We start from the raw sequence: 26,892 nt of genomic DNA, 5'->3' as shown, positions 1-26,892 counted from the left end.
CCGTATTCAGAGAAAATATTACGCGTTTCGTATTGAGTTGAAAAGGAACACAGTTTGTCCCGGACTTCAGCTAGAATGAAAAATACACAAAGCTGGATTTATTCTGTCTTTACGCTGCACAGCTGCCTCTTCTTCTCTCATTCTCTCCCCTCCCTCTGCTGTTGCTACTTCAATCATGAAACTGATCAATAATCAGCTGATCGGCTTTTCTCTCTTGCTTGTTTATCGCCCACTTTGCGCCAGAAAGAGGAAACCAGCGGATATCACGCTAAACAACGGCAGCACGTTAAAGCTTGATCAGCTGTTATTAGAATTTATTTAATATTAATTTCTAGTATCAGCTGATGTTGGAGCCACAGCTGTAAAAGCTGCTGGTCATGATATCGGTTTGAATGTCTGGCGAGAGGGAAACATGAAGATGAAACCAGGAGATGTCCTTACTGAATCATCAGAGCTGTGATGGAGAAACAGGTTGACCTTTTAGGTGACATGAATGACTTGAAGGGAAGTTATGAACTGTTTCTGAGAGACAAATAACACCAGGATCCTTTTCTACATAGCTGACAGCTGGTAACTGTGCAGGGGCGGGCCTAGCAAAGTTTTGCCAGGGGGCCAGGTAGGGCATTAACAGGGAAAGGGGGGGGCAAAAAGAAACACTTTTTTTTTCTTATTCTCATTTAAAATGTCTAGCTTTTAATTAATAATTATCTGAATCTTACAACCAAAGTTTTTAACTGATGTAAAATGCATAGAAATCATACATATACCAACAAGACTGTACATCACTGTCACAACAGCGTTTGTTTTCATTCAAAGGCTTTATGGCTTTTCCTGTAATACCTGGTGGGCCGCTCTCTAGTCAAAATGCCCAGGCTGATTTTTTTTTTGTCCTAGTTCAGCCCTGGGCACGACACGCATTGAATTAATCTTAGATCACATTAACATGTATATCTCTGTATTAACAAACATGCCATATTGGCCCAGTTTCTCGTTCTTATCATTGTTGTGAGGAGACCATAAATAGCATTTGCTCATTTGTTCTAAAGCTAGGTTTCATGTCATGTCCTTTTAAACAAAATTTTGGGAAGAATTATTTATGCAAGATGGAGACAAAGAGATTAGGAAACTGATTTTTTTTACTGATGTTTATGTCTTTAAAAAGCAACACCTATCCAAGGTGTACCTCGCTTCTCTTACTTTGATAAGTTTGATAAGCAGCTAACAAGGTATCAACTATAATGAACGACTGAGTGACAGTAATAAAAAGGTGAAGTTGTGGTTATCCTGAGCCTGAAGGAGTTTTGAATGCTTTTTAATTAGTATTATTCCCTGTGCAGTTTTTCACCCCTTTGATTGTACGCCGTGAAATAAACAAACGTACACAAACAATTGCACAGGTTACTGTCATCATCTGAGGATAATTGAAATGTGTGGCTGGCATGTTTCCTCTCCGTCCCTTCTAGCAGGGCTAATTAGGGCTCCACTGCCAGGAGAACAGTGCACACACTGAGCAGACATCTGATGGCTTTGATCCACACATACACGCCAGCTGTTGCACCAGTTCAACCACCCAACCACCTTGGAGATGCTCTGCACTTCTCTTTCTGTTGCTTTTCATTTAATTCATCTATTACGAATTATGAAAACCAGTATTTAGTGGGATGTAGCTGCATGGGGATGGATGGTTACACACAGTCACAATGAAGCTCTAATTATAGTTTTCCTTTTGGCAAGACTTTTGTTGATTATATTTGGAGGCAGTCATAGGTAGTAATAGTTAATTTCCCATGTGACAAATTCAAGCATAAACCACATAAAACAATATTAAGTCTTAAGGCACATTTGTTCAAAACTGAAATGTAAAAAGAATTATAATCCTAAATTAAGCTTTTGGAAATTTTTATGTAATTGACAATGAATTTGTTGATTTGCTAGTTGTCTTCTTAAACCCCAATTGCTACTTTTTTGTCCTTGTAAACCAGGTTTTGGATGCTTTTAAGTCTTTTTATAATATTTTGACACCAACTACCATTTTTGTGTCCTTCTAAACAAGGAGAATTTTTTAAATTATTTTTATAAAAATATATTTTGTTACAGGTGTATTTTTTGCTTTTTTAAACCAAATCTTAGATTTAAAAAAAAATATTTTTTCAGATCTATGAGGCTTTACTTATTTTTATATCCTGAATCTCTACAAATTGAGTTATTTTTTTTTTAATCCAAAAGCATATATTTTTTTACATCATTTTCAATGGCAAATAACTGCCCTCATCATCTTCAAAGCTAAAAAAAATCTGTTATTTTAGATTTTCTCCTAACGTCTTCCTTTGTATTTTCTCTATATTCCCCCAGCCCTTCTTTATGCCACCATTTTTGGTAACGTGACAACGATTTTTCAGCAGATGTACGCCAACACAAATCGTTATCACGAGATGCTCAACAGTGTCCGGGACTTCCTGAAGCTCTACCAAGTTCCCAAGGGCTTAAGTGAAAGAGTAATGGACTACATTGCCTCCACCTGGTCCATGTCACGGGGCATAGACACGGAAAAGGTATGCCAACATGCGCTCACTGGCTATTTATTTTTTGTTTCTAATTAACAGATGGCGTTTTTTTGTTCTTGGTTGAAATGCAGAAATTTTAAATAATCTGCAAATAGCATATAGATGTTAAAAGCATAGGAACACAGGGTAAATTATATACTGTAAATAACCTGTGTGTGTGTGTGTGTGTGTGTGTATATATATATATATATATATATATATATATATATATATATATATATATATATATATAGGTAAAATTTATGAGCTTGCTAAAAAGAGACACTGCTGTGGTGCTCATTCACCCATCCTCCTGAATTAAAATGATGCTAAAACGATCTGAGTGTGTTCAAATTAAGCATTAAAATCTGGAAGCGGAGACACTGAAATAGTGCCACTCTGGTTAATCACGAGCCAAAAAGCATTCATATCACTGCATCCCATTTAAATCCACTTATTATATCATTTCACCTCCAATTAGGCTCATAACTACAATGACACAGGGATTTTATTACAGGGAACACCACCTCAGTGATTCAACTTTAATGATTCTTATGCTCACTTATTTTGTTGTTCCTATGTTGAGGCTGAACTGCATGTATGGATCATCTATTTGTCTAGCTGAAGGCCTCACTAAAGGGTCTAAAAATGGCACATGAGTTATTTTTTGCTTGACATTCATCTTCAAAGAGATGTGTTTTAAAGGCAGAACCCTGCAATGGCCTGGCATCCTGTTGATTAGCTGTGCTTGGAATGACATGCTGCCACTCAGTGACACTCAGCAGAGAGGTGGCTGGACTCCATGTCGCCCACATGTGAAACCTGACATATTTAGTGCCATTCGACAGATAAGTTGACCCCTAGTGCAGAAATTAGCTGGACACATATATTGTCTGTTTTATCGCACATCATTAAGAAGGGCCTGCATAATATTTGCTATGGATTTCACATTTAACAATAAGCTAATAAAAGGTTTATTTAAATGCATAACTTACTTTATATGTACTTTACTGTACTTTACTTTGTATGTATATGTATGTGTGTATATGTGTATATATGTGTGTGTGTGTGTGTGTGTGTGTGTGTGTGTGTTTATATATATATACATATACATGTGTATATATATATATATACATATACATGTGTATATATATATATATACATATACATGTGTATATATATATATATACATATACATGTGTATATATATATATATACATATACATGTGTATATATATATATATACATATACATGTGTATATATATATATATACATATACATGTGTATATATATATATACATATACATGTGTGTGTATATATATATATATACATATACATATGTGTATATATATATGTATATATATATATATATATATATATATATATATATGTGTATATATGTGTATATATGTAGGTACTTTACTTTTTTCAACTCCCATGAAATCTGCTGCACAGATATAAGACATCTGTTTATATACAGTTAACCACTGACCACTGTAATGAAGAGAAATTATAGATGGGTACATCTGTTTCTGATTTTAGTGTGTGCAATCTGTCTACATGAAAAACATTTTGCTCATTAATGGATATTGAACAATTGCAGAAAAATTTAAAAATTCACATTTTAGTGGACTCAATTAAAACATATATGTATAGTATAATAAATACTCTGCTTTTTGCTGGAAGAAAATCGACAAAAATACCAGCCCACCTACACATTACATCTGCAAGAGCTGCTCAGCCATGGAAACCTATGCCCTGAGGCTCCTGCTGCACAGTTTTGAGCAGTTCAGTTTTATTTATATTGCACCAAATCCTAACAGTCATCTCAAGGTGCTTTATACTGTAAGGTAAAGACCCTAAAATAATACAGAGAATATACAAATAATCACACAAGCCCCCACGAGCAAGCACTTGGCAACAGTGGGAAGGTAAAAACTCCCTTTTAACAGGAAGAAACTTCCAGTAGAACCAGGCTGAGAGCAAGGGCTGCCTGCTGACATAACTGATGAATTATAACTGATGATTAAATGGTGTGAAAATGCATAGGGAGGGAAAAGTCGAATCTTAGAGGTAGAAAGGGTGTCTGTTTTGTGAATCCAAACTGGGAGCTGGTTCCACCAAAGACTGGCCCTGAAAGCTGAAGGCTTGATAAAGTTTGATAAAAATTTGACTACCACAACTTTGTAAAAAAGGAGGATAATAGGTGCTTTTCTGTCCACATCTGTTAACAAGGTAAAGCAACATGGGAAATTATCCTTTATATAATTTTAGTTATGCAGTCGCCACCTACTCTGTCAGGACCAAATGAATCACTGCCTCATATATAAGCCCACATGTAACAACCTTAATCACTTACTGATGATTAATGGTTTCAAATACCCTTTATGCATCCAGCCAGATAAACACCTGTATGTACGTCACACTAGTGAAATGAGGCAAGCTGTGACGGTGGCCTGTGTAGTGTGCATTATAAGGTATTTTCTTTTATTTGTTTCCAGGTGCTACAGATTTGTCCGAAGGACATGAGAGCTGATATTTGTGTTCACCTCAATCGCAAAGTTTTTAAAGAGCACCCGGCTTTCCGACTGGCCAGTGATGGGTGTCTCCGAGCACTGGCCATGGAGTTTCAGACTACCCACTGCGCCCCTGGCGACCTGATCTATCACGCTGGTGAAAGTGTGGACAGCCTCTGTTTTGTGGTGTCAGGGTCACTGGAGGTCATTCAGGATGATGAGGTTGTTGCCATTTTAGGTGAGTAAAGCTCCTTTGTTTTACTTTAAAGAGAACTATGTGTAATTCCTAATTTTTACATTAGATTTGAATTGATCTTATTTTATTTTTTAAAATAAAATAAATGTCTGGTACTTATTTTTCATTACATTCTAAATTAACCAGATAACAGGAAATTGACCTAATTTTTAACCTTCTCTCTAATGTCCCTCATAGCTGTTTTGGGCTTTTTTCACTGCTCATACCGAGGCTGCTGCCTTGTGGCTAGCTCTGCACTCTAGCTAGCTTCAGATTTATCTACTTTCCGTTCATTAGCTTCATCAAACTAGGCATGTTTAGCTGGGCAAAGATGACTCAAGTGTATCATTAGATTTGTTGTTACAAAGTAATCATGGTGATTCACCCATGGTTTACTTTGCCAAATGTTTTGTGTTTCTTCTCTTACTAATGCCTACAGCCACAAGCTAATGACATGTTCGAGTATGGCTGTGAGTGCCTGAGTGATTATTTGTCTTCACCATTGTGCACGTGTTGCGCATGCATGAAACAGACTGGCTCATAATTGGAAAAATGTGACTGACCAGCCGGTCACCGCTCCAGGCCGAGCATGCTGAAATTTCATTCTCTGATGAACTGATCAGTGCATTTCTACAAAAATTAAAATGTAGAAATTAGTGAAAAGTAATCTACCTCTAAACAAACCTCATTCTATAATAATGATAAATTTGCATAATGCTGAAAATATACAACATGTATAGTATAAATTTTCAGGCCATTTGAAGGAATATACTACTACTACATGCTTGATGAGGAAATTTGCATTTCCTCCATTGGAGAAGCATTATACCTCTTCATTTCCCCAGCTGTCGAAGGACCTGCTGCTGATCTCCTCGGTTGTTTCACAATATAAAGTTTTAGATTACTTAAGCTGTGTGACTCAGATGCATTGACAATAGTGTCTCTAATCTGAATGTATTGTCTTGGAGGCACTTCAACACCAAAACACTGGTTGATAGCATAAAGGCTTTTAAGTCTAAGTGGCCTCTAGCTCTCTCTGAACATCATAGCAAGAAAATATTTTTGTTCGAGGACTTACTTAAATCCTCCCTTTTCTTTTTTGCCTAGCAGCACTTTACAAACTGTCCCTGTCTGCAGTGTCAGCTGAGCTGTTTGGGGATCATTTTCTGCTGAGTGATGGATTCAGGATTTGGACAAGAATTTGTTTGTCAGTCCTCTCAGCAACAGTAAAGTCTGGTATTTTCAGTTTTATCTGAATCACATTAAGCCAGCTCACCTACTTTGGGCGCATATTGTAATCATCTCTAGTGCATCAAATTTACTGCATTTTATTGGCTGTCCCCTTAAATATTGTCTGAGATCAATGAAAGATTTTAGCATTTTAAACAGTTGGAATGATAAAGATTTGTGGTGCTGTGAACTGCATTAACAAACATTCAGTTTTGCCTGTACGAATTCATCTGTGTGAACTACAAGGGTATAAGTGAATTAAAATTAAAAAAGTTGTCGCCTCCCAGCTTCACTTACACCTCAATAGCCATAATCTCTATGAACAATTTCAATCTGGCTTTGTTAAGGATTACCAATGACCTTCTGATGGCAGCTGATTCTGGTCTCCTATCCATCCTCATCCTTCTTGATCTTAGTGCGGCGTTTGATACCATTTCTCACAATATTCTCCTGAACCGGTTAACATCCATTGGCATTAGTCATACCCCCCTTGCCCTGTTCACCTCCTATCTCTCAGACTGCACTCAGTTTATCCAATTTAAATCCCATTCTTCAACTCTCCATCCTGTTTCTGCTGGTGTGCCCCAGGGTTCAGTATTAGGGCCTCTTTTATTCATTATTTACATGCTCCCTCTTGGTCATATATTCTGAAAATATAATATAAATTTTCACTGTTATGTCGATGACACCCAGCTCTTCTAAACCCAATTCATCCCTCCCACCTACCTCCCTCTCAAATTGTCTTATCAAGAGTAGATCATGGTTCTCCTCCAATTTTCTTAAACTAAACAGTAATAAAACAGAAGTTTTACTTGTTGGTATAGCCTCAATCTTATCCAAATCCCACAGTTTTTCCATTAACATTGAACGTTCTCCACCCTTCCCTCCCCTCAGGTTAAGAGTTTGGGTGTCATACTTGATAATATCCTCTCATTCCAGCCCCACATTAATTACATAACCCGGTCTGCATACTTCCCCTTACGTAATATTAACTGACTCTGCCCCTTCCTTACTCCCCATGCTGCTGCCATTCTTGTCCATAGTCTTTTTTTTTTTCTTTTTTTTTTTTTGCCTGTCCCGTTTGGCTCTTTTGCCATCAGAATTGTTGTCTAAAGGCAAAGAAAGATGCCCAACGGATTTACTTTACCAAATTGATCATCCCAGCCTTGCCGTAATGGTCCATTTGAGTCACCTTTTATTGTTTATTTTATTTTCACTTACTGAATATGGGACAGACTTGACTGGGGGAAAGAAGGGGATAAAGAAAGAGGGAAAGAGAAACAGCTGAGAAGAGGGACGGGGGAGAAGGGCAAAAGACAAAAACCAACAGAACGGGCAGAAAAAAAAAGAAAAAGGAAAAAAAAAAAAGCATATATCGATCACCTGGATCACCTGCTGAGAAAGAAAAAAGAAAACAAGCAGAAGAGAACAAGAGTAATAGAAAAAACAACATCACAATGATATATGGGAATATGACAGTAAATACTAAATATTAAACATTATTGTGCAGCACATAAGATCAACAGAACACAGTGTGCTTTGAGGTAGGAGCCAAAAAGGGTGTAGTTTGTGGGTGTGATCACCCGTGTGTACACCTGTGAGCATGGACGCGCTTGTTTTTTTTAAAAGGTTCCTTCATGTAATGATCTGCTAGAGCAGGGGTGGCCAACCCGCGGCTCTCGAGCCGCATGCGGCTCTTTGCCTGGTTTCATGCGGCTCTTACGTTCATATCAAAGTTTATGTTTGTGTTTTGATTTTTTTTATGTTGTTGTTTTAAAATGTGCGCGTTCGCTTCGCTTGAGTTCAATACGGTATTTTCATGAAATGCGCATGTGTGTGAGATGAAAATACCGCAAGGTTTCCCAGTAGGAGCAAGTTCGCCCTTAAAATGGCAGGAAAAAAATGCACAGCAAAAAGAAAATATGAAGAGGAACACAGGACATTTTTAACAGAGTGGGAGAGTTTATATTTTTTTGTGGAACGCAATGGTAAGCCATTCTGCCTTATATGTCAGACGTCATTAGCGCATTTCAAAGCTTCAAATCTTCAGCGCCACTTCAGCTCACTCCATGCTAACATCGACCAGGAATTTCCAAAAGGGACTGAACTTCGCAAGTACGAGTTGGCCACTTTGAAAAGTCAGGCAGAAAAGCAGATACAGTTTTTCCAAAAATTTACGAAGCGGTCAGAGACCATAACGCTCGCATCCTATCAGCTGGCTTGGAACATTGCACGGGCTAAAAAGCCATACAATGAAGGGGAGTTCGTTAAAAAATGCCTCAGTGATGTTGTTGAAATCTTGTCTCCTGAAAACGACAAATTAAAACGCATGGTATCAGACGTCCAACTGTCCCGCCACACTGTTGAACACAGAATATCGGACATTAACACGGCTATTGAATCACAGTTGCACTCTGACCTTCAAGCATGTGAGTATTTTAGTGTCGCATTGGATGAGAGTTGTGATATACAAGACAAGCCTCAGTTGGCAATATTTGCACGGTCTGTTTCAAACGATTGTGTGATCAAAGAAGAACTCCTGGATATTGTGCCATTAAAAGACAGAACCCGTGGCATAGATGTGAAAGAAACCATGATGGCTGCATTTGAAAAAGCAAATCTGCCCATAACGAAATTAACTGCAATAGCCACGGATGGAGCACCAGCCATGATGGGATCTGTGAACGGGCTTGTGGGGCTGTGCAAAGCTGACCAAACTATTCCTGACTTTTGGAATTTCCACTGCATCATCCACATGGAGCAACTCGTGTCTAAATCATTGAATTTAGATAACGTCATGAAGCCTGTGATGGAAATTGGCAACTATATCCGCACACATGCGCTTAACCACAGGCAATTCAAGAATCTCATCGCTGAGCTGGACCAAGGGCTTCCAGGTGACCTGCCGCTGCACTGCACTGTGAGGTGGCTGTCAAAAGGCCAGGTACTCTCTCGCTTCTTTGAGCTTTTGGATGCCGTGAAACTGTTTATGGAAAAGAAGGACAAGGACTATCCCGAGCTCTCGGACCTCAAGTGGATTATGGATCTGGCCTTTTTGGTCGACATGCTGTGTCACTTGGACAGACTGAACCTGACCCTGCAGGGTAAGTTAAAAATGCTCCCTGACCTAGTGCAAAGTGTGTTTGCGTTTGTCAACAAACTGAAGCTGTTCAAGACACATATTCAAAAGGGAGATTTAACGCATTTTCCCACTCTGCTAAAAGCCAGCGGGCAAGTCGCCAGTGCTGCCCTGAGTAAGCAAAGAGCCAGATATGCAACGCTGATTGAAAACTTGCACGAAAGCTTCGTGACCCGGTTCCATGATCTACAATTGAAAAGGCCACAGATTACGTTCCTCGTCGACCCATTTAATGCAGAGACCGGCTGTTTGAAAGTCCCGCTAGTCACAGATGGAGCTGCGGCTGAGTTGGAGATGATCGATCTTTGTGAGGAGGACCAATTGAAACCTGCTTTAAGGGAAGGGACCATTGAGTTCTGGAAAAGTGTGCCAATGGAAAAATACCCCAATGTCAAACGGGCTGCGCTTAAGATACTGTCAATGTTTGGGTCAACATACGTCTGCGAGTCTGTGTTTTCTACCCTAAAACATGTGAAATCAAAGCATCGATCTGTTCTGACTGACACACATGTGAAAGAATTGCTTCGAGTGACAACAACGGAATACAAGCCAGATTTAAAGAGGATTGTTCAAGGCAAGGAATGCCAGAAGTCCCACTAAACAACATGCATTATAAAAGTAAATGCTATTGTAGATTATTATATTTTTGTTTGTGGACTTGGTTGAACTGAGAGTTTGTGTGTGTGAGACAGTGCACACAATGTTCATTGTTGAAAATGACTGGCCTGTGGTTTTAGTACTGTAGGAGTCCATTTCTGTCATTATCATGTTGGTGTGTGACATTTACAATAAATCTGGCTGAGCAGAGGTGTGTGTGTGTGTGTGTGTGTGTGTGTGTGTGTGTGTGTGAGAGAGAGAGAGAGAGAGAGGAAAGGATGGGTGATGTTCATGTGTGCCCATGCGTATGATGTGGCTCTTTGCGGTAACACAGTAAAAAAAAAAGTGGCTCTTGGTCTCTGACTGGTTGGCCACCCCTGTGCTAGAGGGTGTGGGGGGCCACAGCCCCGTCCTCCAGGGCATGAAGCAGGTATGGAGGAGATCAAAACTCCAGACATCCAGAGGCCCCCAGAACACAAGAGACCAAGGAAGACCAACAGAGGGGCAGCCGCGCCACTGTCCCAGAAAGAGCTGAGGAGAGTCCCAGATGAGGGCTCACTCAGCAGCCGCGGAGCAGAAGCCAGGGGGAGTTGCAGTGACGCGCCCGTGAGCTCCGCCGGCAGCCAGCTGTGCCTGAGTGACCGAGCCCCAGGCCAAGAGGCCGGGGGCACCCCACCTCCGAAGTGGCCCGAGCGAGCCCCAGGCTCCAGGCCCCAATAAGCGGCCGCCAAGGAGTGAGCCGGTGTGTACCCGGACGCCCACCCCCAGACACAAAGAACCACCAACGCACCGATGTCTGAGGGAGTCCACCACTGGCAGGGGAAGTGGTGGTGGGGGGAGATAGGCCTTCAAACCTTGGAGGGCCTGAGATGTCCCCAGAGAGGTGGCGTCTGACACCCAACCTGACAACCAGACATACAGGCACACACAGATACAAACATCCATTCCCCACCCTCATGCTCTCATATGCACTTACTCCACACTCAACCAACGTGGAGACAGACATAAAGAGACGCTGTACACACGATCACACTCCCCAAGCATACTCTACGAACCGGGTCTAGGTACCCTTGCCCCTGGAGGGGGGAACCGCACCCAGACCCAGGTGGTGTTACCCTTTTCCCTGCGGTGGGGAGAGGCAGACCGCCCCGACTCCGCAGCAGCAGGGAGGCCCCACACTCCAGACCGCAGTCAGACGACCAACTCCTCCTCCTAGCCCCCCCGCTCCAGCAGGCCGCAGAGAATGGGGGTGAGAGAAGACTCCAAACCTCCCTCCACCCGCTCATTGTAGTGTTGATGCATATGTGTTCTAAGGTGCATTTAAAACCCAGGAGGGCTTGGAGCTACCTGCCAGAGAGCAGCAGGTAAGCGCATAGTCCCTCCTGCTAGCCCTCAATGTCTACGTGTATTTAAAATTGAGAGGTGGGCAACGACGCCAGGGGTGGGGTGTACACCCTGATGGTAATTTGGATTCCGTGTATCGTGCCCACCCCCAAGATCCTATATGTATGTGTAATGAGAGTGTGAGTAATGTGAATGTCTAAGTTGTGGGATAAAATTGAGGCAGAGGCAGCCAGAAGGGGACAGAGGGGGGGGGTAGCCTCCTCTGCACCCTGGTGACATACCCCTACTCCAAGGTCCTGCATGTGTGGGTGGTTGTGGTGGAGCGGGAAGGGGGAGGCAGCTGGAGATGGGGAGGGAAGTCCATAGTCTTATTACGTCCCATATTGATTACTGCAGTTCCCTCTTATTTGGTCTCCTTAAAAGGTCCCTTCATAAACTCCAACTTCTTCAAAATTCCGCAGCTCGGGTCATAACTCGTATTCCGTCAAGAGCTCATATTACGCCAGTTCTTCAGCAGCTTCACTGGTTGCCCATAGAAGCCAGGATAAACTTTAAAATCTTACTTCTCACATACAAGTGTATCCATAAATCTGCTCCTTCCTATTTGTGTGACCTGCTCCATATCACCACTGTCTCCCGCCCTCTCCGATCATCATCTGCTATTCATCTTACTGTTCCGTCCACACGTCTTACCACTATGGGGAACAGAGCCTTCAGTCACTCTGCTTCTCAGCTCTGGAACTCTCTTCCTCCAGCCATAAGAAATATAGACTCTTTTCCCGCATTTAAGTCACAGCTCAAAACACATCTGTTCAAACTGGCTTTTTCACTTTAGTGCTGATTTTACCTGTTGTCAAGTTCTGCTTTGCAATTTTAACTTATTTTATGTATTTTATAACTATTGTTTTCTTTTATTAATTTTGTTCTTTTGTAAGGTGACCTTGGGTTTTTGAAAGGCGCCCTCAAATAAAATGTATTATTATTATTATTATTATAAAATTAGTGTAAAAAACATATTCTACATACCTGAAAAATCACCTAAAACTATATTATTTAGTGTAAAACTGCCTAGAATAAGCTTTTGTGGTTAATAAGTGTCTTGGGATTTACTCTCAATTCGTTTGTTCAAATTTGTCAATCTAACCACTCTGTGGTGTCTGTGAAACTACACTCAACAAAAATATAAACGCAACACCTTTGTTACTGCTCCCATTCCCCATGGGATGGACGTAGAGACCTAAAATTCATTCCAGATACACAATATAACCATCCCTCCCAAACAGTGGTCACAAATCAGTCCAAATGTGTGGTAGTGGGCACATCTGCTATATTGAGATAATCCATCCCACCTCACAGGTGTGCCACATCAGGATGCTGATCTGACATCATGAGTAGTGCACAGGTGTACCTCAGACTGCCCACAACAAAAGGCCACCCTGGAATGTGCAGTTTTTTGCGCTATTGGGGGTCTGGGGACCCAGAACCGGTCAGTATCTGGTGTGACCACCATTTGCCTCATGCAGTGCAACACATCGTCGCATGGAGTCTATCAGATTGTCAATTGTGGCCTGTGGAATGTTGGTCCACTCCACTTCAATGGCTGTGCGAGGTTGTTGGATATTCGTGGGAACTGGTACACGCTGTCGTATACGCCGGTCAAGCACATCCCGAACATGCTCAATGGGTGACATGTCCGGTGAGTATGCTGGCCATGCAAGAACTGGGACATTCTCAGCTGCCATCTGCCCTGAACAATGTGAACCATGATTCATCCGTGAAGCGCACACCTCTCCAACGTGCCAGACGCCATCGAATGTGAGCATTTGCCCACACAAGTCTGTTACGGCGACGAGCTGGAGTCAGGTCAAGACCCCGATGAGGACGACGGGCATGCAGTTGAGCGTCCCTGAGACGGTTTCTGACAGTTTGTGCAGAAATTGTTTGGTTGTGCAAACCAATTGTTCCAGCAGCTGTCTGGGTGGCTGGTCTCAGACGATCTTGGAGGTGAACCAGCTGGATGTGGAGGTCCTGGGCTGGTGTGGTTACACGAGGTCTGCGGTTGTGAGGCCGGTTGGATGTGCTGCCATATTCTCTGAAACGCCTGTGGAGACGGCTTATGGTTGAGAAATGAACATTCAATGCACGGGCGACAGATCTGGTTGACATTCCTGCTGTCAGCATGCCAATTGCACGCTCCCTCATTGCTTGTGGCATCTGTGGCATTTTGCTGTGAGACAAAACTGCACATTCCAGGGTGGCCTTTTGTTGTGGGCAGTCTGAGGTACACCTGTGCACTACTCATGATGTCAGATCAGCATCCTGATGTGGCACACCTGTGAGGTGGGATGGATTATCTCAATATAGCAGATGTGCCCACTACCACACATTTGGACTGATTTGTGACCACTGTTTGGGAGGGATGGTTATATTGTGTATCTGGAATGAATTTTAGGTCTCTACGTCCATCCCATGGGGAATGGGAGCAGTAACAAAGGTGTTGCGTTTATATTTTTGTTGAGTGTATTTTCAGTGCTGTATTCATTTAAGTCAAATGAAATTAGTTTAAACTAAACCTAACTGAAAATAAGCATTTTAAAATAAATAATAATTAAAAGTATTATAACTCAGGACTGAACAGAAAATCACAACGCAACACTTGCAATCCTTTGGCCTTCAAAGGTTACAATCAATACCTGTGCCACAGGTTCATTTCAAGCAAACATGTAATATGGCTGCCTGGATTGATTTTTCACTGATTTATTGTAAAGGCAATGAAACTGAACAACATAACAAACGAAATAAACCAATGTTATTTTTAAATACCTAGTTAGCTTCCATTATTTCTTAAGATTTTATTATGAGCTAATTTGAAAAAGCTTTAGTTAAAATTGCATCTTTCACAATCTGTAGCCAATGACGCAACAGTCAGAAGATAATAACTATCTAACAAATGGTTATGTTGAGCAATTTATAATAAACCTGTAAAGAAATATTACCCGAATCCGCACATGATTAGCAGTGCATCTACAACTTTATTGGTTGGCTTTACACCAGCTCAACTAACTTGTGACTATAGTAGAGACTTTTCTGGAGATTTAGCTCTTTAAGACCTACATACTTCACTTAGGAGTTAGTAGAAACAAAAAAACGGGTTAGAAAGTTCACACTTGCTCATAAGGGATTGCTGGATTGTTTGAATTCTCTCTATAATGTTATGATAATTAATATTAAGCATACTGGGATAAACAACGGTGAGCATAATGGAAAACCTGAGGGGTTGGTAGAAATCAAAGGCGGTGCTAAAAGGGGGTAAATATCATTACATTTGCAGTCTGCTTGCTCATAAGTGATTTATTAGCAAACACACTATTACAAAGGCCACTAATTTCCTAAAGTATTTTTCCCACAGTGGTTATGATAGATGTATTGAACTGAGACCTGTGCCAGTAAATGAGGCCATACTTGACCAGATTAAAGTAAGCACAGTATCAGCGTCTGTAATGACTACACCATCTAAGCCTAATGAATATTAATAAGGACCTACTCCTAACTACTGGGATACTTCCCATGTTAGTGACCCTAGTTTGTCTTCCAATGCATCTAGATTTGATCTTATTTTAAAAAATAAAGTAGAAAACTGTTCACAGCAGAATGTTTTGTTGTTAAAACATCATCATTTAATGTGCTTTATGAGTAATTTAATGAATAACGGATGCCATGCTCTGGTAGGAAATATTACAGTGCCTTGGCTGGTTTCTGTCAATATCCTTCTATTGTTTTCTCTTTGCATAAATCAATATACTGTCAACATTAAACCAATGAACCGGAAGGCAACTATAGTGATGAATAAATAGCTTCTTTGTATTGAATTCCTTATGAGACTAATAACAAACGAAAAAGAAACGCCATGTAAAGTAAATCAGCAAACAAGACAGGGCATCTGGTTTAATCAGCTACTGCTATTTTTACCACTGTACCACATACTGCTTTATATTAATGCTTTTGCCACATATAAGGTTTATTTTCATCCACTGCGTGTGTTTCGTCATGTCATCATGTGAAGAAATAACAAGGTGTTTTATGTCAAGACAATAAAAAAAAAGAAAAAAAATTCATGATAAGCTGTTGATTATACTGAGTCATAGTACTCCTTTGTTCAGGGTAGTTTATGGTAATACTGGGCTTCTCAAACTTAAAAAAAGTGCTGTGCATGAGTCACAAATGACAGACCTTATAAATTACTGAGTTGGTCTAATGAGCTTTAGATTATGAAGGTAATTTAACACTCTTTATAAAGGTTTGAAAGCTATATTTCTTATATGTATTAATAGTTAATACATCAGTTGTAAGCCATTACCTCGAACAGCAGAAAATCCTCATCTAGCTTTGTCTTCAGTTTTAAATATACATAAAAGTCTCCTCAAAAGAACAAAGGGATTTAGTTCCAGCTGTTCAGCAGCATCTGTCATGCTGGAGGGGGACTTTCCAAGACCTCCCAACCCAAAATGTGTTCTTGACTCATAAATGATCCACATTGCATAACTGTATTATTTATAACCAACCTAAAACAAGTAGCTGCTGCTTTCATCCCATATATAGAGGGACTTTTTCACAAGTAAAAGACTCACCATCCACTTTATTTGGTTTCTACTGGATCTGGATGGACGTGGTCAGTAACAATACTTAGGCAGTCTGTGGTGCTCAAACAGTTCTCTTGTGTGCCAAAAAATATCCCCCAAATTATTACACCTCTATTGGCAGCCTGAACTAAAGGCAGGACAGGCCTGCTTTTATGTTGCTTACGTGAAAATCTGACCCTGCCATCCAAACGTCAGATCAGAAAGCTCTGCTATGCTACTTTCTTAAGTAACCCTATAGATGGCTGTGTGGGGAAAAAATCGGTTTCTGAAATACTTTGACCTACTTAGATCTGAGATCTAGCACCAACAACTATACCCAGTTGAAATCACCTTTCTTCCCTATTCTGATGCTCGGTTTGAACTTCAGAACTTTGAATGCCTAAATGTACTGAGTTTCTGCCATGGGATTAGCTGATTTGAAATTTGCATTAACAAGCATTTGAACAGGTGTACCTTACAAAGTGTCCATTTAGTGTAAACCTGTGTGTAGCACTTAATGCTGTGTGTTAAATTACAGGTACTGAGATTTTCAATAATCATCGATAACTGATATATAAAAACATTATTAAAGCTGTTTTTGCAAGCCTGTTTTTGTCTCTTACTGTTTTCTTTTACCTGGAAGATCAGATCTTGTTGCTGAACTAACATGGAACTAAAATTGTGCGCTCTCTCGTGCAGGAAAGGGAGACGTATTTGGGGACGTTTTCTGGAAAGAGGTGACTCTGGCTCAGTCCTGCGCCAATGTGCGAGCTCTGACCTACTGCGACCTCCACGTTATTAAACGCGACGCTCTGCAGAAGGTGCTGGAATTCTACACGGCATTTTCCAACCATTTCTCTCGAAACCTGCTGCTCACTTATAACCTGCGTAAGAGGGTGAGTGACTGTTCAGATGCCAGATACAGTTGACTGCATTTTCATTTAGGATTTACACAGAAGTTTTCATCTGCAAAGACTTCAGCCTTGTGCACAGTGGTACATGAAAAAGAAAAAAAATATTAACAAAATAAAACAAACATTTTAGAATATATTTACAAATTCCAATAATATCTGTAAAGATAGCGTTGATATTACCAGTACCAGACAGTGAGCAGTAAGTAAAGCAAAAGCTGAAGATTGCAACCTTTAAGGAGAGAGGGTTTTTTTGCAATCCAAGTTGAGATTGCATTAAATTCAACAAGATGAAAGGAGGATTTATTAAATAAATCAATCAATTAATCAATATTGAACCTATATATGTTTAGTCATGTCAATATATTTCACAGCAGAAGACAGCCTACCTCCTTTCATGATCTGGACAATCACAATTGTTCACACGTATCAATTCTTGTTAAATAGGGGCCAGAAACTCCCACTCTGGGAAAAGGTAACCACAGAAAACCTTATATTCAACCTAAGGGACACGTGCACCTACTGCCTTCAGCCACACAGCACTGCATAGAAAAACAGAGCTCCATTAAACAGCCACCATATACTAAAGCCGCTCTCACATCCTTCATTCAGAAATGAACAGCTGTGATCAACAATAGCGTAAGAGTAGCTACCAATCACTGCTTCATTCTTTATGAGGTTAGCCTGCCCGGGAGAGTGCAAGTGAGATTGGATTGTTTGCATTTGAAGAGGCAATCTCATCTTCTGCATTAAAGTTACTATTCACCAGGGTCCCACGTCCTGAATGTATGCAGCAGGGAAATCCCGATATGGGTTGACTAAAGGAGCCTAATGTTGCCTTCAAATGGAGCTGCTGAGATTGTGTTTTTGACTGATCCAGCAGAGCAGACAATGTGCATTTGATCTGTACATCTGATGCTGTCTTACCTTTTCAAATGTGATGAGTGACTTTCTGCGTGTTGCAAATAAAATGCCCAGACTTTCTGAGTTAAAACTGCCACATAACCTATTTTAATCAGATACTTTCCATTTGAAAGTATTTAGTGCAGCAGAAGAATATTGTTAGAGCTCATTGTTGCTTCTAAATATGTTAGAAACTGGGGTGATTAGCCTGTAAGTGGACAATAGGTGGTAAAATGGCAGGTAGCGATGCAAGGCAGCAGTGGCATTGACATGTCAGAGGGAGAGATAGATTTATTTAATTTATCTCTCCCTAGAGAGATAGATTTGCAGATTAAATAAATGACCAAATTGGGAGGATGTTTTTGTTACAGCGTGAGGACAGTAAAGAATTAACCAGCACAGCTTCAGTTGAGTTCCCTGCACTAGCTTTACTAGACTAGATTCTTCACCCACACCCAACCGAAAAGCAGGCTCAATAGGCAAGCAGACTAATAATTCCAGGGAATTGGACTACTGGGAACAGTTCTATACAAGAACCGGTTCTCGAGTTTCAGCACTGTCATGTATCCTTGGGAAAAACAAACAGCTACTCAAATTGTTTCACATTTTCATCTATTAAAATCCAAAATGTCAAGAGTAGTTTGCGCTTATTTTCATCAGCTTTTTTTGGGGTTTTGCTTGCAGACCTTAAAGTTGAATTGCTTACTGACAAAATGAATGTTATATGTTGAATGTTAGAGTGTGACGTTAATGAAGGTTAATAAAGTATTCCTGAACATGTGAATACAGAATGTGTATTTTGTGTTTTTTAATTATTACTTTTAATTAATATTAATCCCTAATTAATGAGACAAGTGAATCACTGGATTGGGAGACTGGGATTGCGACATTTTAAAGCACAGAAATAAAGCTACAAAGCTAAAAACTGAAAATACAAAATGCCTAAAAATATAGTTGTCCATTAGCATCATCTGGGTGGTAAACTGACAGTGAGCCTTCACGCACTGAAGCCAGAGGCTTGATATGAACTTTCCCTGTGCGCCATGGGAATTTTTAAAGTGACATTTGCAAAGAACACACATTTTGACATATTGGCAATCTTTCACACACAAATTCTACAATCAATAAGAGAGATGGTGAAAATGATGTTGATCTGCTTTTGTACTACTTCAGGAGACTAAACTGACATGGGTGTGAGAGTGGTTTGGGTATAATTTTTCTTGTGTGCTGTCAAAATCTGAAACTTTTGGTCAATAAACTTTGTGTTTGTTTTTTTTAATGATGGTCTTTTAGTCATAAGAATTTTAAATTCTCTTTCAGATCGTTTTTCGAAAGATCAGTGATGTGAAACGGGAAGAGGAGGAGAGACGGAACCGTAAAAATGAAGCCCCTCTGAATTTGCCACCAGATCACCCAGTACGAAAACTTTTCCAGCGCTTTCGACAGCAGAAGGAGGCCCGCATGGTGACTGGGAAACCAGAAACAGATGAACAAGACATTGAGAAGGGTCCTCTCTATGTGGACATCCCCAAAATTAAATCAGCTATTACAACTACCAGCATTGTCACTGTAACAGAAAGCCCAGCTACACCTTCATCTTCAACTCCTCAATCGCCATCACCTCTCAACTGTACGGTCGCAGACAAGGCAAAACTGCAAGTGCCATCGTCCATTTCTTTGGTTGGTGGCCGCTCTGCTGACCCACCCAAACTGAAAGGCTGGGGTCGCTTTAAGGAGTCGATGGCCAAAGCTGACAACTGGAACACAGTGTCTAAAGCTGAATCCATGGAGACTTTACCTGAACGAACCAAGGTGCAAGAATCCCCAATCTCTTTAAAAAAGACGGACTCATGTGACAGCGGCATTACCAAAAGTGAGTTACGCCTGGACAAAGTGGGTGACTTCCGCTTGACGCCTCAGGACCGCAGTCCTGCCCAGCCTCCAGAAATGAGGCATTTCTTCTACCCCATCCCGGAGCAAACACTTCAGGCTTCACTGCAGGAGCTCAAGCTAGAGCTAAAGGATGACCTTAAGAACCTAAATGTTCGAATGTCAGGCCTAGAGATGCAACTCACAGAAGTGCTAAAACTCCTGAAAGCCAGCCATTCAAGCTCTAGCTCTCCACAGCATCTTTTTGACATTTCTAGACCTGCTTCACCAGAAGTGGACAAAGAGGATATCTTCTCTTGAAGAATGAAAGAGTCATCCGGCAACAGTTGACCTTAAATTCAGCTGAATCCAGTAATATACAGATTACTCGGATAGCTGAGACCACACTGGGTATACCATTTAGATTAGGCAGCAGTGTAGTAAGATGCACCAGCCTTCATCCTAGGGTGTACCTACCTGGTAGCAAGGTAACGTCGTGCTGACAAGTTGAGGTCGTAACCTAGATTTTTGTATCTTGGAATCTAATATCTGAAGGTTACACAAAAACTGACAGCTCTCTGTTTGTACATACGTTTGATTTATCTTTCCGCTGCACTATGATGGAAAAATACTTTGAGGGGTGGCATTTTATGAAAAGTCTGTTCAGATTTTGGGGGAGGTAGGAGAAGGAGGTATCTCCATTGGAAGGTTCCAATGGAAGCAGCATGACCCACTGGTTTGTTAGCATTTGTAAGAGATTCTTTGCATGTCACATAAAGTAGACGTCTGCCTCAAATAGCAGTTGGCGCATATTTGATTAATTGAGGCCGCACGCCGATCCATTTGCATTATTTCACATTGACAGGGAAAGAGGACAGTTTTTGCAGATGCTGAATCAATCTTAATGTAATTTCCTCAAACAGTTATGTAATTATATCAGATGCCAGAATCATTATGAATTAAACAACAGATAACTCTGCCCGACCAATCTGATTTTCAAAAACATGTTTGAGCGCAGATCCTAATTTCAATAAACCACAAATAGATGTGCTTCATGGAAAATTGAATGAAATGCTAACTAGTGAGGCAGCAAATGGCAAGTTATCCCTCTTTCCTGATATCTAGGTTTACTATGTTACAGCTTTGGTGATACATACAGTAATTTTATAGGTACTGACTGTGGCCAAAACCCTTACAAATATAGAAAGTAATGGCGATTTGCACAATATTTGTAAACTAAAATTTGTGTACAATAAAACAGGCTGTTAGAAAGTGGACTGAGATCACCAGACCATTTTTGACTTTAATGGTCCCTTAAGTATATTTTTACATTTTAATCCTGTTAACATGCATGATTTAACATTTCTGTTTGTCCTCATTTTTACTTGAGAAAGCAAACAAACAAAAAAGCTAATATTAGGAGGTCTTTTCGGAGCACAAATTCAGAGTGAGTGTGTGAAATGCAGATGATCTTGAACTGTTTTAAATGTGTTTACTTGCTTCTGGCTTTGAAAAATTGAAGAGTTTCCTTCAGAGTGGGAAAAATCTTTAACCCCTCAACCCCTTTATAATATGATGCAGTCAATACAAAAAATGTGTTGCAGACATTCAAATGTTTTTTAAAACGACACACTTGGTGCAGTAATGCCTGAATTATGCTTCAGCGGGAAATCTACGGCATAACTTACAAGATAACCGGAAACCCCTTTTTTAACCGTACACCTTCCACATAACCTGATGTGCCCCTCCCAAGAAATATAACTACGGGACGGGTCGACATAGCCCACGACGACTGAATGCCATGGAAGGTCCAGTGTAGGGTTAAAAGGGGTGACTGGTTACATCGTCAGTTATGCCGTAGACTTTCCACAGAAGTCCATATCACGCATAGCTGTTGTAGGAGTGTTTCATATAGATGGTGTATGTTTATGTTAATATATATTATTTAATTGTTACAATATACACTTTCACTTCATCAGGTACACCTTGCTAGTACTGGGTTGGACCCACTTTTGCCTCTAGAACTGGCTTATTTCTTCATGACATACATGTAGATTCAATAAGATGCTGAAACATTGCTCAGAAATTTTGGTCCATATTGATGTGATGGCATCATGCAGTTGCTGCAAATGTTCCCCTTTTTAAGAAAACAGTCTGAGATGATATAATTTTGTGACATGGGACTTTATTCTGCTAGAAGCAGGCATCAGACTAGCTGACATTTTTCCAATCTTACTACTGTCCAATTTTGATGAACCCTTGTGAATTGTAGCCTCAGTTTCTCGTGGCACCTGGTATGGTATTCTGCTGCTACATTCGGTGATGCCCTTCTGCATATCTTGGTTGTAACTAGTAGTTATTTGAGTTTCTGTCGCCTGCCTTCTCTGACTTCTGGAATCAAGAAGGTATTTTCACCCAAACCCAGTTTTCCTTTTTCAGACCATTCTCTGTAAACCCTAGAGGTGGTTACGTGGGAAAATTCCAGTAGGTCAGCAGTTTCTGAAACACCCAGAGCAGCCTGTCTAGCATCAAAAACCATGCCACTTTCAAAGCCACTTAAATCATCTCTCTTCACTGGATATCTGCATGCCTAGATGCATTGTGCTGCTGCCATGTGATTTGCTGATTAGATATTTTTGTTAAGCAGTCAAACAGGTGTACCTAATGAAATGGCTGGTAAGAATATAGATTTAATGTGATTATTTTTAAATTTTTTAAATGAAACATCTTTATTTTATTTTACTGTGAACATGCTATTATTTCTTTTTAATATCAAAAGACTTGTTTTTCCCCAATTCCACATAATCTTCAGTAGTTGTAGCGTCTAACTGGCCAAGAAGAGCTGCATTTGTATCATACAGACATTTAGTTTATACTGATGAGCAACTTGCTTTACGTAACACGATGACTACTGTAGACTCTGAGGGTAGAAATTGAATGTTGACATAGAATGCTGTATTTTTATCAAGTCCCAAAATGTATTTATTTATTTATTTATTTTTTGTATTGAACACCAGCATCAGGCAGATTCCTCCAATCATTATAAATAAAATATACAATAACAGGAACAATCTCTACAATTTCATTTTTCTCGTTAACTCTTGTTAAATAGGGATTAACTCAGATTGCAATAATTCCCGCATGATAAATACTAAAAGTTTACATATATGCCAAATATTATCAAATTTGTCCTTCGACTTTAAATTTAATGACCAAAACAAATTGACACACGTTTCCGAAAGCAAACAAACAAAAATACAATAGACAATCAATGTGATCAATGTGGACAGGCTGACTGAGTGGAACCTAAATGAGAAAAATATGCATGAAACAAAGCAAAGCAAAGCAATGCACTCTGGTATTAAGCAATAAAAAAAGGCACAGTTAGCTTTTACAGTACAATTTAGTTCTAAGATATCCGTCGCCGCACTTGAGAAACAATGAATAATGGAAGAAAGTTTCATAATACTCTGCAAATGTGAGTCATTTTTTAAACAATCAGACTGCAGGTAATGAAGCCTGGAAAGTGGTTGCAATCAGCTGAAATAAAGTTTTATATCACTGAAATTAACGCTTGTATTTCTAAAACGAATAATATGACTTTTGGTTCATCTTTGGAAAAAGTAGGAGCTTTACTGAATTTATCCAATAAAAGCACTTCTTTTCATGAGAAAAAATAACCATTTTTCTTTATTATTCATCACTCATGGATAATTTATGTTCCCTGCGCGCTTTCTCCGTCACAAAAGACAAAGACAAGCTGGGACGGACACAGCTGAGAGGAAAAAGATGCTGAGGTTTTTACTCCAACACTCATGTTCCATCAAAAATTCAGCCTGCTAAAAATAAATGGGCATGTCATCACAGAAGTGAGAACTCATTAGGTTTATTGCCAGTGTTTGGGGGTCTGCTTCTCCAAGAATTGTGATCTCAAAACCAAAGAAAAGGCACTAAAAATCACCATGGCCTCTCGATCACAGATTATTCATGAAGCTGCTGCGCAAGAGTTCACAAATCAAAGGGAGAGGAAAAGAGGTCAGATGGCATCGCTGAGGAATTCAGTCACTGTAATGAAAGAAGGATCTAAAGATTATGTAACTCAAGACAAAGTCTTTATCTTAGCAGCAAAATCAACCATCAGATGTTTTTAAACGCTTTGAAAGTGCAAACAGATGTGACAAAAACGTATTTATTATCTATGAATAGATGAGATGAGGATGATCATCTCATCTAGTCATTATGTTTGAAGCCAGCAGAGTTCAACGCAGACTCTGATAATTGACAAATTTCTGGCTGTGAGCCTGCAACTCTTTTCTTTTCAGATCTGTTTTTGTAAGTGGCTATTTTAATGTTCAATTTCAAGTTATCTGAAAAAAAAAAGAAAAGAAATGATAGGGTTTAGTTTAATACCTGCTACTGCGGCTTTCACAATTTAGCATATAAAGCATGGTTACTTGAACAAAACTCATTCCCAACACGGTAGGATAAATCCAGTAAAGTTACTGTGCTATTTTAAGAAAAAGCAGACCTACTTTGGCGGTTTTGAGGCTACATTTGGCAAATGCTAAGTCAGGTTTACATCAATAGCATGCGCAATTCTTGAAACAACATTAAAGTATAATTTAACAATATCTATGTTGTGAGAAGATTTAAACCACACTCATGTCTGTGCAATAACTGCAGAATAATGGGCCGCTCACATAAACATACTTAGAGAGTGATAGGATGCTTTGTGCAGCCCGCTGAGCACCCGAGATTTAAACTCCACTTTATGCAAATGATCCAACAACCACACAAGAACCAGTTACACCCATTTTAGTGTGCACTGAAAACTAAGCGCAGCGGTTTAGTACTCTGCTCCACCAAGGGTAGGGAAATTGCTTCAGCGCATACATACGGCTGTAATCATTATCAGTCTCGTTGGTTTTGTATAATAACAGATTCAACAGTGGTTTAAAAACTGTGTAACAGGGAAATGAAGTGTGCTGTATGGCAGCAGCATGCCCCCCTCCTCCTTCATCCTTTTCTCTTGCTGTCTCCTAAGAGACAGACAGAAAACCCAGAACTCATTAAGGCAAAAAACTGAAATAGTTGCAATTGTTACCTTGATTATTTGGATTTTAACTCCGTTCCACCAACAATGGAAAAACTCAACGAATACCAGTAATCTAATTTATATGTAATCCATATGTGATTACAGGAGGCTTTTAGAAAGAAACATTTCTAGGGCTAACAATGGATTTGTAGTCATGTAGATGTCAACACTTTAAATCTTTGTGTCAAACAGAAGATTAAATGAAAACACCTGCACTGATTTTTTTTTTTTTGTTGTTGTTGTGAAAAATGGCACATTAAAATGGATCTATTATGCTTTTTCTTGTTACAGTTTTAGAGGCTTTCATTAAATATGGTGAAAGATTTAAAAAAAAAAAAGTAAGGTTAGTACATGTGCGACTAATTCCTTTTAACCAAATGCTCAGGTTTAAGAGTTTTTCTTGTTTTTGTTTTGTTTTTTTTAACACTGGTTGATGTCAGAGAAAACAGATATTCCTAATATGGTCATCTAACAGAAGCTCCTCCCACCTGTTAAAATCTGTGAGAGGCAACCAATCACCAATCAATATCAGCCTTAAAACAACTTGATTCAGACAGTGGATGAACTGAGGGGCTGCACCAAGGCCTAGCATAAAGTTTTTAACGTTTATTTTGAACTGCGAATCATACAAATCTATTCTAGTGGAGTCCAAGAATAACAATGTGAAGCTGGAAATGAGTGTAACTGGTCCCCTTTAAGATATAATATTTTCACTGAAGCCACAATAAATTGTTGTTTCACTTTATCAATGACAGAGCTGGTAATATTCATATATTTAAACTTTTATTATGAATGACACAACCTATGACTATCATTTGGTATGTACCTTATTCCATCATTGTGATCGGTTTTATTCATATTGTAAATTTACTGTTATATTACTTTTACATTTGTTGCATTAAGGCATAAAACCAAGTCTGATTGTTTTCAAAATGAAAATAGTAAAAAACATGAAATCTGATTCATGCAGCTCAGTAACAAAGATATGGCCCGTGCAGGGTACTCTCACTTAGGCCTGTGGCAAGGCCATAAATATACAATCCTAAAAGGGATGCACTCTAAAATGCTTGAAAGCAATATGTAGTTCTTTGCTTTAACATTTGTAAAAAACAAAAAACTGATCCAAAAAACAACGCAAATATAGAAAACATTAAGTTACCAAGTACAGCACCACGGTTTCATAACATCAACATTTACATATTAAAGTCGTTACCTTTGATTGCTACTGAGAAGCATGCAACACTGTGCCTTCATGATATTGCCCCATTCTCCTTTTCCAAGCAGCATTAAATACCCAAATTACTGTTGCTCCTTCGAGAAGATTTACACTGATCTATTTTTGTGGTCAGCTATGGAAAGCTGCCTAGTTAGCAAACTCTACACAGAGATATAGAAATAGATATATAGAGAGATATGCACAAGTTGTACTGCAACGTTTGGATTCTTAAGAAAGAGCAGAATTTGAATTTTATGTATGGTTTATGTATTATGCACATGCCTCTATGTTCACGTCATGTGATGAGAAATGTATTTTAAGCACAATGGAAACTCCGTGTTATGAACTGTGACATACTGTGCTATTCATAATAAATATTTTATACATGCTGCACGCTGTCAGATCTCTTCAGGCAATGGTTCACGGGTGTCTTTCGTGTTGTTGCGTTATGGCTCCTCTGTTAACGATTAGGACGCGTCTCTAAGAAGGTGTAACTCAGCAGGTGTATTCTGCTGCTGATCTTCTTATGTCAGATAAGCCTCACACTTTTGTGCTAATTTAAGAGGATTCTTCACTGCCCCCACTGATCCTCCTTAGTGCCACAGATGTGATTATCCCAATGAAAGACATCAACTAATGGAAACACCTGAGCCTTATCAGAACAGCAGAGTCC

The 26,892-nt window shown here is 39.6% G+C and overlaps 1 protein-coding gene across 3 annotated transcripts in view; it reads left to right on the top strand.

The window, feature by feature from the left end:
* Window positions 1-26,608, top strand: part of kcnh1a (potassium voltage-gated channel, subfamily H (eag-related), member 1a) — a 58,826-nt gene extending 32,218 nt beyond the window's left edge. For all 3 annotated transcript variants that reach the window (XM_080288302.1, XM_026190878.2, XM_026190875.2), the window contains 4 exons: window positions 2,353-2,552; window positions 5,047-5,299; window positions 16,925-17,121; window positions 19,360-26,608. In XM_080288302.1, the coding sequence (XP_080144428.1) occupies window positions 2,353-2,552; window positions 5,047-5,299; window positions 16,925-17,121; window positions 19,360-20,229 (1,520 nt within the window). In that variant the 3' untranslated portion in view covers window positions 20,230-26,608. The remainder of the gene's footprint in view (window positions 1-2,352; window positions 2,553-5,046; window positions 5,300-16,924; window positions 17,122-19,359) is intronic.
* Window positions 26,609-26,892: the final 284 nt, after the last annotated feature.

The sequence above is a fragment of the Astatotilapia calliptera genome, chromosome 13, assembly GCF_964374335.1.
Source record: "Astatotilapia calliptera chromosome 13, fAstCal68.1, whole genome shotgun sequence".
In the NCBI taxonomy this organism is placed as follows: domain Eukaryota; kingdom Metazoa; phylum Chordata; class Actinopteri; order Cichliformes; family Cichlidae; genus Astatotilapia; species Astatotilapia calliptera.
Note: the sequence above shows the minus strand (reverse complement) of the source record. Positions and strands in the feature narration are given on the sequence as shown.